Consider the following 12,542-nt stretch of genomic DNA (forward strand, 5'->3'; position numbering starts at 1 on the left):
AGTTTGGCTTCCTTCTTCGGATGTATTATATTCGACAGAAACATTGAAGATAATAGCTAATGAAGCTTTTTGACCATGCACAATACATCAATAATACTTAATACTTAATAACACATTACTATCACCACAAGACAATATTTCTTTTTGTTCTACAAAGGATTGGAAAATTACCCTTCACCTTAATTCACCCCCCGTAATCTAGTCCTTTACTTCAAAGTCCACCGCCCTTAAAAAAATCTGAAAACACCTTAATTATGGAAACGAATCCTCATTAAGAGGTAATCAGGATATCGTGTGATTTTGGTTGTTGGAAACAAGTGACGAGCTTTTAAAGTTGGCCACACTGGTTGGCCATCGTTCCCTATACTTGTCAGAATTCTGAATCCCAGATACAGAAAACTGGGTCGAAGTTGAGCACTTTTTTACTGCGAGGTCTCGTCTCAGTGTGCGATTCTTTCAGAACAACGAGTTGTTGCTTAGTAAATAAAATAATCTACCACAAATCACAAATGGTTTTAAATTGTTGGAAATTTATTGCAGTTTATTTAAAATGATGTTCAACATATATAGTTAACAACATCAAAGTTTATTGTTTGTTTGAACCAAGGTTATTTCATGACCTAAAAAAAGGGTGTATGTATAAAAAAAGTATCCGTATTGAAGTACCCCTTAAGTACCCCAGTTGAAAATTAACGTTACCTATTTTTAGCATTTAAATACAGAGTAAGGTTTTCCTGGAAGACATTCTTCTCTGATTTTGACATCGCCTTCCACAGCCAATTTAACTTCTATGGAACAAAGCTGAAAACGAGACAAACTGTAAGCTATATGATAGTGTCCCAGAAAAGAAAGGCGTTCCTATATGTACAGTATTTACTCCATAAGAGCACAATTTGACTGCGGTACTCAAAGTGCATTAACTTTAATTATTAGTTAACTATTATAAAAAAATCATTACTTACCCCAAGAGATTTAGTGAGATATTCAATATTTGCATTTATCACTTGTATTTCATCAAAACTTAATGTTGTATCTAGAGCTTCGATTCCTTGCTTCTCAACTTTGCTCTGTAATGAAAAAAAAAGGTTTGCCAAGATCTGTAACAGCGGCGCCAGATGGAAATTTTACGAAACAAAGACTCTTTATTGAGCAATATTTCTGTATTTTTTGTCGCCTGACATCACCTGCATATGGTCGTTTTATTTCTTATTTATACGTTTTTAGAAGGAGGTCCAACTTAGTCTGTGCAGCTCGTACCTAATATATGAAGTTTTTATACCTTGTAATTTTGAACAAATGGCATCAGCTTCTTCATATATTTTTGCACCTCAGGAATATCTTTCATTGCCTTGACGATATCTCTGTTATCTGGAAATGAATTATTATTTGACTCGTACATTTCTTTAAGTTTCTTTAAAACCAGTTCCTGCCAAGGTGGAAACGAATCAGCGACATAAATTACTCCCTTTGTAGGTTGAACAACTGGTGTTGTATTCTATATAATTAATTGCAAATGAAATGAAATTAAAAAATCATTGGAAGGAAATCATGTAGGAATTATCAAATATTAAAAATATATATGCCATGACATCTACGATAAATCATGCAAGCCAGAAAAACTTATCCTGTAATTTGTATAAAAAACAAACTATTTCATGTTCACGGCTGGATTTTTTAGCCGGTTTTGCATATGTTCGTCATCGTTGACCCAACTTTACCGATAGTAAACGAAGCTTTATAGGTAATATAATTATACAAGTGTAGTCATTCTCACTTGAAAGCCTAGCTCAATAAAAACGACGCACCTTTTTTCCTTTCGCTGATATCATAGATTTGATTCTTAAACGGAATTCATGTGCTGAATCGGCAATATATGAGGATGCTTTTAAATATGACTCATCTATACCATCATGTTGAGGCCAGGAAGCATACATTATACTTTTTTCCTGGTAAGAAAGCAATTACACATTATGACAACGAATCCAATAGAAATGCTAGTTTGCAGTGGTGGACCCAAAGTCAGAATAAATTATCATAACTCTATTTTGCCATTGCATTAGCCATTATATTTTATTCAAAAATTCTTTGGAAATCCATAATAATTTAATTTGCCTAACCATGGATCTGCCACAGCTAGTTTTTTGATGTATTTCAAGTCCGAACAGGGCCACGCACTTTTTTCGATATATAACTTATGCACGTCTAGTTTTGGTTAGGGAGCCAGGCCTTTGATAAAGGAGGCAGGGCAACTGCTGATTCAGAAGTCTTCAGACAGAATAAGATGAAATAAAGGTGATAATTTACAGCCTCAACCTGTGCCTATTTTGAATCATATAATGACTCTCAAAATGTCTCGTCTTTTCCTCATTTCTTTTATATTATAATGAGCTGATTGTAGACTTGTAGTAATAAATAGCATCACTTACATTTCCTATCAATTTCCAGATATGTTCACAAATATGCGGGCATATTGGTGCTAACAACAAAACTTGTACTTCAATAAACCTAAACACAAGATCATGGTGCATTCCCTCCGTGGCCATTTCTCGATATCGATCTCGAGCTGCTTGAAACTCAAAGAAAGCTGATTTAACAACTTCTCTGTACAGCATGTTCTCGTAGTTCTCTTTTGATTTAGTTATGGCATAGTTGATTTCACTAAAGAAGAAACGAAATATTAACAAGCACCAACATTCTGTAAATACAGAAATCTATACCTTTTACTCCAGATCTCTGGGTTTATTCCAGCAGGGCAAATCAAAGCGAAAGGTGCATGAATAGCTTTGATCAAAACAGATTCTATACGACTGTTGGAATTACTAGTTTGATTACGTCGGGTATAAGTTAAACGAACTTCCCAAGTATTTGGATTTTTATGTTCTTGACTCACAATTCCTACTATTCAGAAAAATAGAACAAAAAATACTTACTTGACGAAAACGAGATCCTGGAAAGACTCTTTTGGGCCACGTCTTAGTGTATCTTTGGTTTCAATCATTTCCTAGTTTAGAGAAAAGCATTTAAAAACGTCATTACTCAAATGTAATTTTATTAAAAACAGGCTTTTCCAGGGATTACAAACATTTTGCAAAAAGAAAGATTGTTCTAACCTTGACCCATTCTAAGAGTGTGTAGAGTTTTAAAATACCACCATCTGCCATTTTCTCAACAAAGTTCGCATCTTCAATCGTATCCCCAGCATCAGCTAAAGCCAAACGCAAACCTACATGGCAAACATATAATTTTCTGGTAAAAAATCTTTGTACAAAACACTGTCAGTTTATTTTTGTTTCACGTTCACATGCACACAGTACAAAAGAAATAACATTTAACTAGAGTTACCATCTGCTGAGAATTTTTCAACAGCTTGTTCCAAAGTCAAGAAGTTACCAGTGGATTTGGACATCTAAATTCAAGCGAATAAACAACATTACATTTTTTTGCGTCAACACGAATCCTTCTTTTATCCTTCATCAGTGAATACAGTATACTAATAATGAATGTTCATAAGGTGAGCACGAAACCATTAAAAGTTAAAACTGTGGTTGAATTTAGTACAAACAAACAACCAATTAAAAGGCATGAAATTAATAGAGTGTTATATAATATAAATTGAATTACTTGGAGAATTAACAATGACATACCTTTTCCGAGTTGAGCAATATATGTCCATTTGCCCTCACACTAACTGGCCATCTAGTATAATAACGAAAATATTCGCTTATAACAAAGCATTTGAAGGATCGTGTTCAAGAAACTGTCGTATTCACAAACTGTTCACTGATCGTGTTCACAAACTGTTACTGAGCAACACAGTCCAGTTTCTTCGCGTTAACCAGAGATCATATACGACAACGTGTAACCGACATATAACTTGGCATTAGAGTTTGATAGCAGCGGAACAATACCTTTCTGGTTCATCTTGCCACACAGCGCAATGATTGTATAAGAAGTATGTTAAATGATTAGGAATCAAATCCTTTCCAGATACACGGACATCCACTGGATACCAGTAATGAAATTCTTGACGAAGCTTTCTGGAAAAGAAACGCAAATCTATTAACAAGAGTAGTACACATAGAATTGTAGAATGATGCAATACATAATGACCTGAATAGCTTCATATATTTCCATGCACAGTAGTCACTGAAGGACGTCCAAATAGAAACTAAAAAGTGAATTTATAGACTTTGTTTTGAAGATCAAACGACTTACGTCAAAGCCTCTGCCGGAATATCTGTGGTCGGTTTCGGTGCATTGTTAAAGAAAATATAATCCCACACTTCTCTCGTCATTTGTTCCGGCCTGAGAAGGAATAATAATCGTTAACCATCCTTGTGCAAACATGCAAATTGGAAGGCTATTATTAACAGTCATGGGCAACTAACATACTTGATATTTAGCGGACCGGGAACTGAACCATCTAATACACCTCCTTGAAGAAGATAGGCAACGGTGTAAAAAGCCATGTATATTGTTGAATCTGATAATGACTCTATCAGATATTGTTCATCCCATGGTAGTTTGGTACCTAGTAGAGAAACACGAGAACTTCGTCATACTTCATATAAACCTCAAAGTTTCAAACCAAATACATGAATTTGGTTTGTCCTATTGAAATAAAAACTGTTTAGAGCAATCGTGATCGGATTTTCAGCAATAGAAAATATCCAGCTGCATAATTACCTAAACCATACGATCGTGAACATGCATGTTCATGTAACCAATCAAGAGTCGCTTCAAAATTTCTCCGACTCTCCTCGGCATATCTAAAAAGATGACAATAAACCCAATGGAGTGAACCTACTCGACGACAATGCATAATAAATACTGTAAGATATCACTATCCTCTCTATCTTGGAGTAAGTAAGGGTGCTAATGCTCTTCTATTCTACCTTATTTAAAAGACCCTTTCGTCGCATATTCTACCATCATTTCATTGTCCTCTAGCTCAATTCATTTCAAAACTTTCACAGCCCATGCCAGCTAAGCTTCTTTTAAAAGAATGACCAAATTTTACTACGTTGGCTAGGTCTCAGTCATTCATTATTATATACTTTATCAACCTTTTGTATATATATATTCTTGTTGTACAATGCTTTTGGCGGTGTCCATGACTACATATATATAAGCTAGGGAAAACTATACTTACGTATTCAATCGTTTCAAAGCTCCCCCGGCTTGTTCTTTCCATTCTGGATCGCCATAATCCAAGTACCTAAACAAACAATATGTTTTCCCAGTTCCTCCTATTGGCACAACTTCTTCCAGCCTTTTTCTACTCAAAATTACAGCCAAGGGTGTGGTCACTGAGCAAAATCTGTTGCTTGGAAAGGTCATTTCTGGCTGACTGGTTGAGAATACACCGTGCAATACCTACCACTGGTCACATAATGCAACAACACAGCGATCACCAGATCGAGATATGATTGTTTTCTCTGGTTCCATGTAAGTAACCGCCTCGCCCTAGAAATATATGGAAGAACAAAGATCAGGCAAAATGCCACAACACTCGCAGAAAAATTTAGATAAAATATGACGTGCTCTGATATAGTTAGGATTCAGTGAATACTTTCATAGATCTGAGCTTAGGTGCCATGCATACCTGTTCAATTATTTGGCTTTGGACAAGTTTTTTCGCATCTTGAACGAGACGACCTTTAAAATCTCCAACTAACATGATTCCTTCGTAAAATCCTTTCTTATATGTGAGTTGTTTCGCTTCTTCAAGTCGATCTCTTTCATTTTGACTCTTTATTTTCATGATTTCACAAACCTTCACTGCAGCAAGGTTTCCATAATCTGGGACCTCAATGATAGGCACTGGATCGAAGGGTAGGACCATTTCATCTGTCAAGTTATACTTCTTGCGGAATGGCTGCTCAAATACAGAAAAAACATACAGGATGGCATTTCAATGTAGGTGAGAGTCGGGCAAAGGCGAGAGCGCTCATCGGTATTTATCTTGATATTTACATCTTGTAATTAAGCAGAAATACCTCTTTAGATTTGAGATCTCTTAAAGCAGCAAAATCATCAGGGGAATCTGATGGAACGGACGTTACAACCCCAGTACCTTTAAATATTCAACAAATGTCATGAACAAAGTGTTTATTATACTTGAATATACCCGTGCAAAATTTCCAAACAACAAAAAATAGTCAACCAACCTTTATCTTCTTTGATATTAAGCATAGGCAAGGTATAGATGACGGGGTAAGATGTTAATGGAGCTTTTAATGGGATTCCCATGATATCCTGGAAAGAACAGGAATTTAACATTGAAGCTAGAGATATTAAAAGTGCACCAGGAGACGTAGCTGAATATACATAAGTACCATCCACGTGTAACAATCTCTGCATGCATATATTGTTAAAATGACTTGATATACAACAAAAACAGGTTTAAACTACGTTATAGTAAACAGATGTGTAGAAACCTGTCCAGTCAGTTCCAACAAAACATCATATTTGCCATCTTCAGCAGTGAATCCCTGATACGACATATTTTGCGCCGCTCTTCTCGTACAAACGAATATCTCTTTATTAACCGTTTCAAAGGCTATATACTGAGAATGCAATAAAAATATCTCAACGATTAAGTTGCATAAAAACACGCACCACAGTAAACAGGCCGTATATTTTTTAAAATAATGCCATAGTCGTGAGTAAGGCCTCACCTGCATGTCAGGTCTAACAAAGCAGTTGGTTTGACCATACATTGTTTCTGGACGTAATGTAGCCGCAACCAAATATATCTCTCTCCCAGGCAGAGTGCTAAAGTATTGGAAACACTACGTCAGTTAACACAATCAATTTCATCACAGTCATTTTCATCATATTGATCACATTCGACAATTCTAAGTGAATATCCGTTCATGAGAAATAGCGATGTATACAGAAAAACGTGTTAAAATTTAAGGACTTACCTAAGCTTTCCTTTGTAAGGTTCTAAAACTTTCATTTTAATAATTGTATACTCTTGAGGACCAACACCCTAAACAAATTGTAAACGAAAACTGAAATTAATATCACTCTTTTCTCATAATCTCTCTAAAGGTTCACTGTCCCTAAATGATTGTGCCGACAAACCTGTAAATAAATAGTCGAATTTAATAAAATGGCAGACGAAATTTCTTGATTTGTCATCCATGCATTTAAAATAAAGGCAACTAATAAAGATAATATAAAATTACTTCTCCACTTAGTCGATCATGATCCATACACGGTTGATTATCTTTGGGAGAAAATATTGTATACCTAAATATAACAAGATATATATTGACACCATTTTAGTATGATGCTTAATAGAGCACCGTAGAAGTGACCCAAGTGAGTCGAGTCTTGTAGTCAATAATTTGTCGCATTTCATCGTCTTCATCGCTCAGTTACATTGTATCAACGTTTATTATACATCGGCGATATTTTTTTATCCATTTCTTGTGATCAAAAAAGAGGGACACTTTTCTCGACAAAAATGGAATACGCTGATTATCTACCGTCACTGTCAGATTAATTACCACTCACTATATACGTTTGTGGTTTTTCGTGTTTATTGGAAAATATTGGCGCTAAATTTCTATGCGGTGTACTCTGAATGGGTTTCTACGAATCTCAGATGTTTGATATTTGTCCTATTCAAACAAGCGGTTGTTTCGATGGTTCCAGGACATCAGGGTTTTACAAATGATACCAGAGATCAATGTACAGTACTGTGAGTACAATACCTTTTACCAAATTTGACTTTTCCTCTGTCCTTTAGGGTTAAAAAATGCCATCTTACAAATGAGTCATAATATGGATTCGCATCAGTTGTGATAAAAGAGCGCCTCCAATCAACCTGTAAAATCACGTTTTAGCGATCAATTCTTTGTTGCGCTTGTAACGGCAATAATTGACATTACCAATCAACATGATAAGACTCAGAAACAAGCTTACATGGGACTGATACAGTTTAGTAAAAACAGTAACTACAAATACTGTGCACTACAAATACTGTGTTTGGCCTCGCTACTCTGTCAATTGGCAGTAGAGAAAAATCGGCAATTTCGTGGCGAACGCGTATTTGCGAACTTTTTCGGTGCAAACTTCTTCAGTTATATCATCTGATTCATCTCACAGAAATCTCAATTTTTAGGATTGCAATTAGAATTTTAAGCATTAGAGGTACAAACCTTTACTCCCATGCTCCGTAAATCTCTCATAGCCACTGGAGGAAAATATCTTAGCCAATGTTCAGATTCTGAGAATCTAAGGGTTAGTAATACACAAATAGATGGTCGTGGTCTTATTATTTCTTTGTAAAATACTGTATAGTATAAAGTTGGGGCAATAAATCTGATTTATGCACTTTTTGCGATACAGATACATACGCTTTGATATTTTCGTCAGCTAAACCCATATTTTGCATGATTTGCCATTGGTAGCTGGCTGTTCCACTTTTCGCAGCCACCTTGCTTTTTACCTGGAAAAAAATAATCACAGGATAATTCATCTATTAATTTTTCATCTATTAATTTTATATTAAGCTAAGGCATGTAATTTTTAAATGCACATAATTGTCATAACTATTAAAATCTTAATTAAATCTGAATTAGAAATTTCCTGTACAAGGCTGAATATTTCCTTGGAGATGTGTGTAAAACTATCACCTGTTTTTCTTCTGCTGCCTGTGTTTCCTCAGGGAACTGGGGAGGACATCCAAAGTCAGAAATCTCACGTTTGAGTTTATCAGCACACGCCTGAAATATTGAATGGGAAATATAAGAACAATTTTAGCAAATGCCTTAGAAAAAAGTACAAGAGTAAGAATTTCCTGGGAGAGAAACATCATATCTGTTATTTATCATATTTATGAAATAGTTTAATGATAATAACTTACAATCATAGCTGTAAATCATTTTTGTAAAATATATTTAATAAAGTTGCTTTAAGCCTGGTGCAATAAACAAGACCTGCTAAATAGTAATAAATCTATCTTACCTTTATTGGCATACCAGTACAATGAAACCCAAAGGGAAATAGACATGCTTTGCCTTGCATGCGTTCATAGCCCACTGCAAACTGAAACACACATGACAAGTTGAAAATATGACATATTTAATAATAAGAAGTGAATAATAAGAAGGTAACATGATGTGTGTCATAAAAAGCCCTATTGCAATTGATGAAGTTACCTTCCTATAGTTAAAGGAAATTGCAAGAATTAATTGAAAGTTTAACAAGATCTTTCATTAAGGACAATGAAAAAACTTCTACATTTTCAATTCCAATTCACTAATACCAACCTCACACTACATCATTAAGAAAGCCAAAGCATCATATAAAAAAAAGGAAAAAATAGATCAGAATTTTGCTATGTGGATTATGTATAAGGCTGACCCATGTTAAAGACATATCTACCTTTGATAAAGAGTATGTGTGTCCCAAATGAAGGCAACCATTCATGTATGGATAAGGAAAGGTAACAAAATATTTGTGTTTCCTATTAAAACAAAATAATGTAAGAAATAAAAAAACACAAGTTGGTAATATAGTAGGTATATAGATTTTACTGATATAGATTGGTAACCTGAGAAATATTTATACATTCTTTACCTTTTAGCTTCCTCAGAATTCAACTAGATGAAACAAGAAGAATGTGTCTGTTATTGCACATTTCTGATGAAAAACAAAGCACTAATTGCTAGGATTGTTGTCAGCATGGTGATTGGGACTGGATTTAGGCATTTAATTAGCATGCATTAAATGTTAAACTCTGTAAGAAATTATACAGTGAAAAATGTGTTATAGTCATATATTTCATATAAGCAGAAGAGCCCAGTATTTAAAAATGCATACCTCTGGTGCATCTTCCTCAAATACTTTCTCATTTTCCCAGAGTTTCTGTACATCAACTTCAATTTCTCTCAGTGCACTGACTTTAGCATTACTCTTGCGTTCTGACTTGCCTTCCATCTGCAAATATGTACACACAAGTAGCTTTAGTTAAGACCCTAAAGAAAAGAAGTCTTAGCTGTATGTGTGTACCCAGCTAACATTAGCTAATAATATAATGAGCTGGAATAAGTCAATAGTCATGGTGTCTAAATAATACGCCTAGAGAATATCTATCGGGCACTGCTGGAGTCCTGTACATGCAACACAGGAAGCAAAAATTAACGAGTGAGACTTGAAGCAAGTCTACAGGGGGTAATAGCCCCATCCCCTTATTCAAAGTAACAGTTCGAAAAATTGCCAGAATGCTTTGCAAAGTAAAATGGATATTTTATAGTCATGATGATTCATCTTTATGAAATATGAATGAAGTCAATGAACATAATCATGGGATATTAGACTTGTTACAAATTACATAAAGTTTTATGACATTGTACTTAATTGCTTTTAAACAGGCTATTAAAACAACTGCATTCTTTTCATAAGCTTAATTAATCTCGTGGACATATAAAATGAATAAAATGAAAGTTATGAAACAGGCTCAAACAGCCTACGGGTCACATGTTGTACATACCGCAATTAGTTGACTGGTGAAGACGTTGGATGATCTACGGAACAACGATAGAGAGAAGTTGAGTAATTCTTTCGGCTTTAAAATTGTAGAGAATACATACATAAACTATATGACTATTTGACACAGTATCTTTCTATTCTCTTTTTGAAACAATGAAACTGAGGTTTGGACTTTGGAAATATCTAATAATTTCTAATTCTATGAGCCCGCACTTTTTTGCTTTCATTAACTAGTTTAGAAAACGTCATGTAATCTAAGTATACATTATTATGCACAGGACGACGCTTCTCAATAAGTCATAAGACATAACCATATAATTTGAAAATACGTCCGCCTATGGATTTTCAAGCCTTTGCCTACCTGTAGCCCAAGTCTCTGTGCGGTTGATAAGGTAAACGGAAAAGCACCCCTTTGTAAAGTTTGAGAGTGGGTGTGTGTGACATGTCCCCTGCCCCTGGTTTTGCGAAATTATTTTCCATATGGAACGAAGAAAGCCGACCCGGAAACCTGTTTGAGATGAAAGATGTCGGTCCGGCTTAAATCTGCTTGACGTTGTTTTGTGTCAAGCTTTCACTTGAACAATGCACTATTTGTTAAGGAAACTTGTGTCTAACGACTAACGCACTGTATAACTTAAAAATATCAGAAAATGTACAATACGTGCATTATCATAGTTGTGATGATGAGAGATAAGATTGACATATTGGAATGCAAAACGAATCGTAAAAACCCTTCCTAAGCAAGAAAACATACAGCAACTAAACAACCCAACCGATCCACCTTCCTTCACATTTAAAAATACTTTTTGTGAAGCATTTTTGTTCACATTATATTTTTATCAAACATCTAACGCGCAGTCGAACAAAAACAGATAGTTTTTACAAATTGTGTAGTTTATGTAATTATATTGGTTGTTAAGCTGCTAATAAGACATCTGTGTATAAACAGCGTACAGTTGTTATTTTATTTCAATGTTTTATCACGTTGACTGATGAGTGACGTATTGATGTTCAATTTAATATATGTCATATAAACTGATATGAACTTATATAGAAAAACGTTGTTATAAATTAATCAGTCTTTGTACAGACTAGCTACATGCAAATCTCCTTACTGTTGACTTGTTTCTGCTGCAAGTTACTGCAGCAAATATGAAACCAAAATTGATATGTTTCTTTCATTTTCTTCTCATCATACCAGGATACTGTGTTCGAAATATTCATCAAAAAACAGCTATTACTCCAGCATACAAAGGTAACGTGAAAATTTCTACGGCACTGTAAAAGACTTAAGAGTCAGTTACTAGTAGTAAAGTTAGTAGTAGTAAATATAAAACATAGTTGAAGTTGGAATGGGAAATGGGATTAGATAATTGCAAGCGATGTATATTCTAACACAGTTTTAAATTTTGCCAGTTAGGCATTACTGACAATAAATTGAATTTATCAATTTTTTAGGTTATCGTTTAGAAGAATGTCTTCTGCGCTCCCAATATGTTTTATTTCCTGGTGAATGTGCTCAATATTGTCTTCACGATCCATTATGTCAATCCTTTAATCTCGGATCACACACCGGATTGCAGAACGCTGATCTTTGTGAGTTGAATAGTTGCACTAAAAGAGCGCATCATGGAGATCTCAAGCTCGAAGCACACTATACCTACTATGAATTGTTGAGACAGGTATTTTTAATTCTCTCATCCATAACTGAACTTTTGACTGACGAACGACTTAGATCTTGCATAGGACAGAATAATTTTACATAGAAGAATTGCTTAGGACACTGCTCATTGGCCGATTAGACAATCGCAGTTCCACTATTCACTATAGCTGCGATTCACTGATTAAAATTAACGAATCAAACAGATTACTTGAAGTCAGCGCATATTAATTTGGTTAAGTTGATGGCCAGAGATTTTGACCCATTTTATAAATAGATTTAGCCTTTTGGTTACTTTTGCTCCACTCAGGAAAAATCTCCTTTGGATCGGAACGGACAGGAAAACTTCTTTTGTCGGTGAGTTCTCAGGCAG

At 34.9% G+C, this 12,542-nt stretch overlaps 1 protein-coding gene across 1 annotated transcript; it reads right to left on the reverse strand.

The window, feature by feature from the left end:
- Positions 1–526: 526 nt before the first annotated feature.
- Positions 527–10,681, reverse strand: LOC114527588 (leucine--tRNA ligase, cytoplasmic-like). Its single transcript, XM_028549285.1, has 33 exons — positions 10,511–10,681; positions 9,841–9,957; positions 9,598–9,620; positions 9,403–9,484; positions 9,288–9,293; positions 8,983–9,063; positions 8,652–8,741; positions 8,373–8,464; positions 8,175–8,250; positions 7,728–7,840; positions 7,197–7,260; positions 6,930–6,997; positions 6,681–6,777; positions 6,441–6,569; positions 6,171–6,258; positions 6,000–6,076; positions 5,606–5,878; positions 5,381–5,466; positions 5,153–5,218; positions 4,687–4,769; positions 4,393–4,531; positions 4,216–4,305; positions 3,909–4,037; positions 3,645–3,696; positions 3,343–3,406; positions 3,111–3,223; positions 2,931–3,001; positions 2,427–2,658; positions 1,806–1,946; positions 1,280–1,495; positions 963–1,067; positions 700–801; positions 527–620 (listed from the first exon to the last, which is right to left on the reverse strand). The coding sequence occupies exons 1-32, from the start codon at positions 10,610–10,612 to the stop codon at positions 706–708; spliced, it is 3,261 nt and encodes a 1,086-aa protein (XP_028405086.1). The 5' UTR covers positions 10,613–10,681; the 3' UTR covers positions 527–620; positions 700–705.
- Between the last annotated feature and the right edge of the window lie 1,861 nt (positions 10,682–12,542).

The sequence above is a fragment of the Dendronephthya gigantea genome, unplaced genomic scaffold (genome assembly GCF_004324835.1).
Source record: "Dendronephthya gigantea isolate DGI-Jeju-01 unplaced genomic scaffold, DenGig_1.0 000001F, whole genome shotgun sequence".
Taxonomy (NCBI): Eukaryota; Metazoa; Cnidaria; class Anthozoa; order Malacalcyonacea; family Nephtheidae; genus Dendronephthya; species Dendronephthya gigantea.

What these genes read in the sequence shown, in the direction of transcription:
- LOC114527588 (XM_028549285.1), bottom strand. Translation starts at nt 10,612, where the DNA reads ATGTATGTATTCTCTACAATTTTAAAGCCGAAAGAATTACTCAACTTC. An exon ending in TGGCAAGATGAACCAGAAAG is followed by an intron (nt 3,697 to 3,908) that starts GTATTGTTCCGC and finishes TTATTATACTAG; the next exon opens with ATGGCCAGTTAGTGTGAGGG. An exon ending in TCTGGAAATTGATAGGAAAT is followed by an intron (nt 1,947 to 2,426) that starts GTAAGTGATGCT and finishes CTTTCTTACCAG; the next exon opens with GAAAAAAGTATAATGTATGC.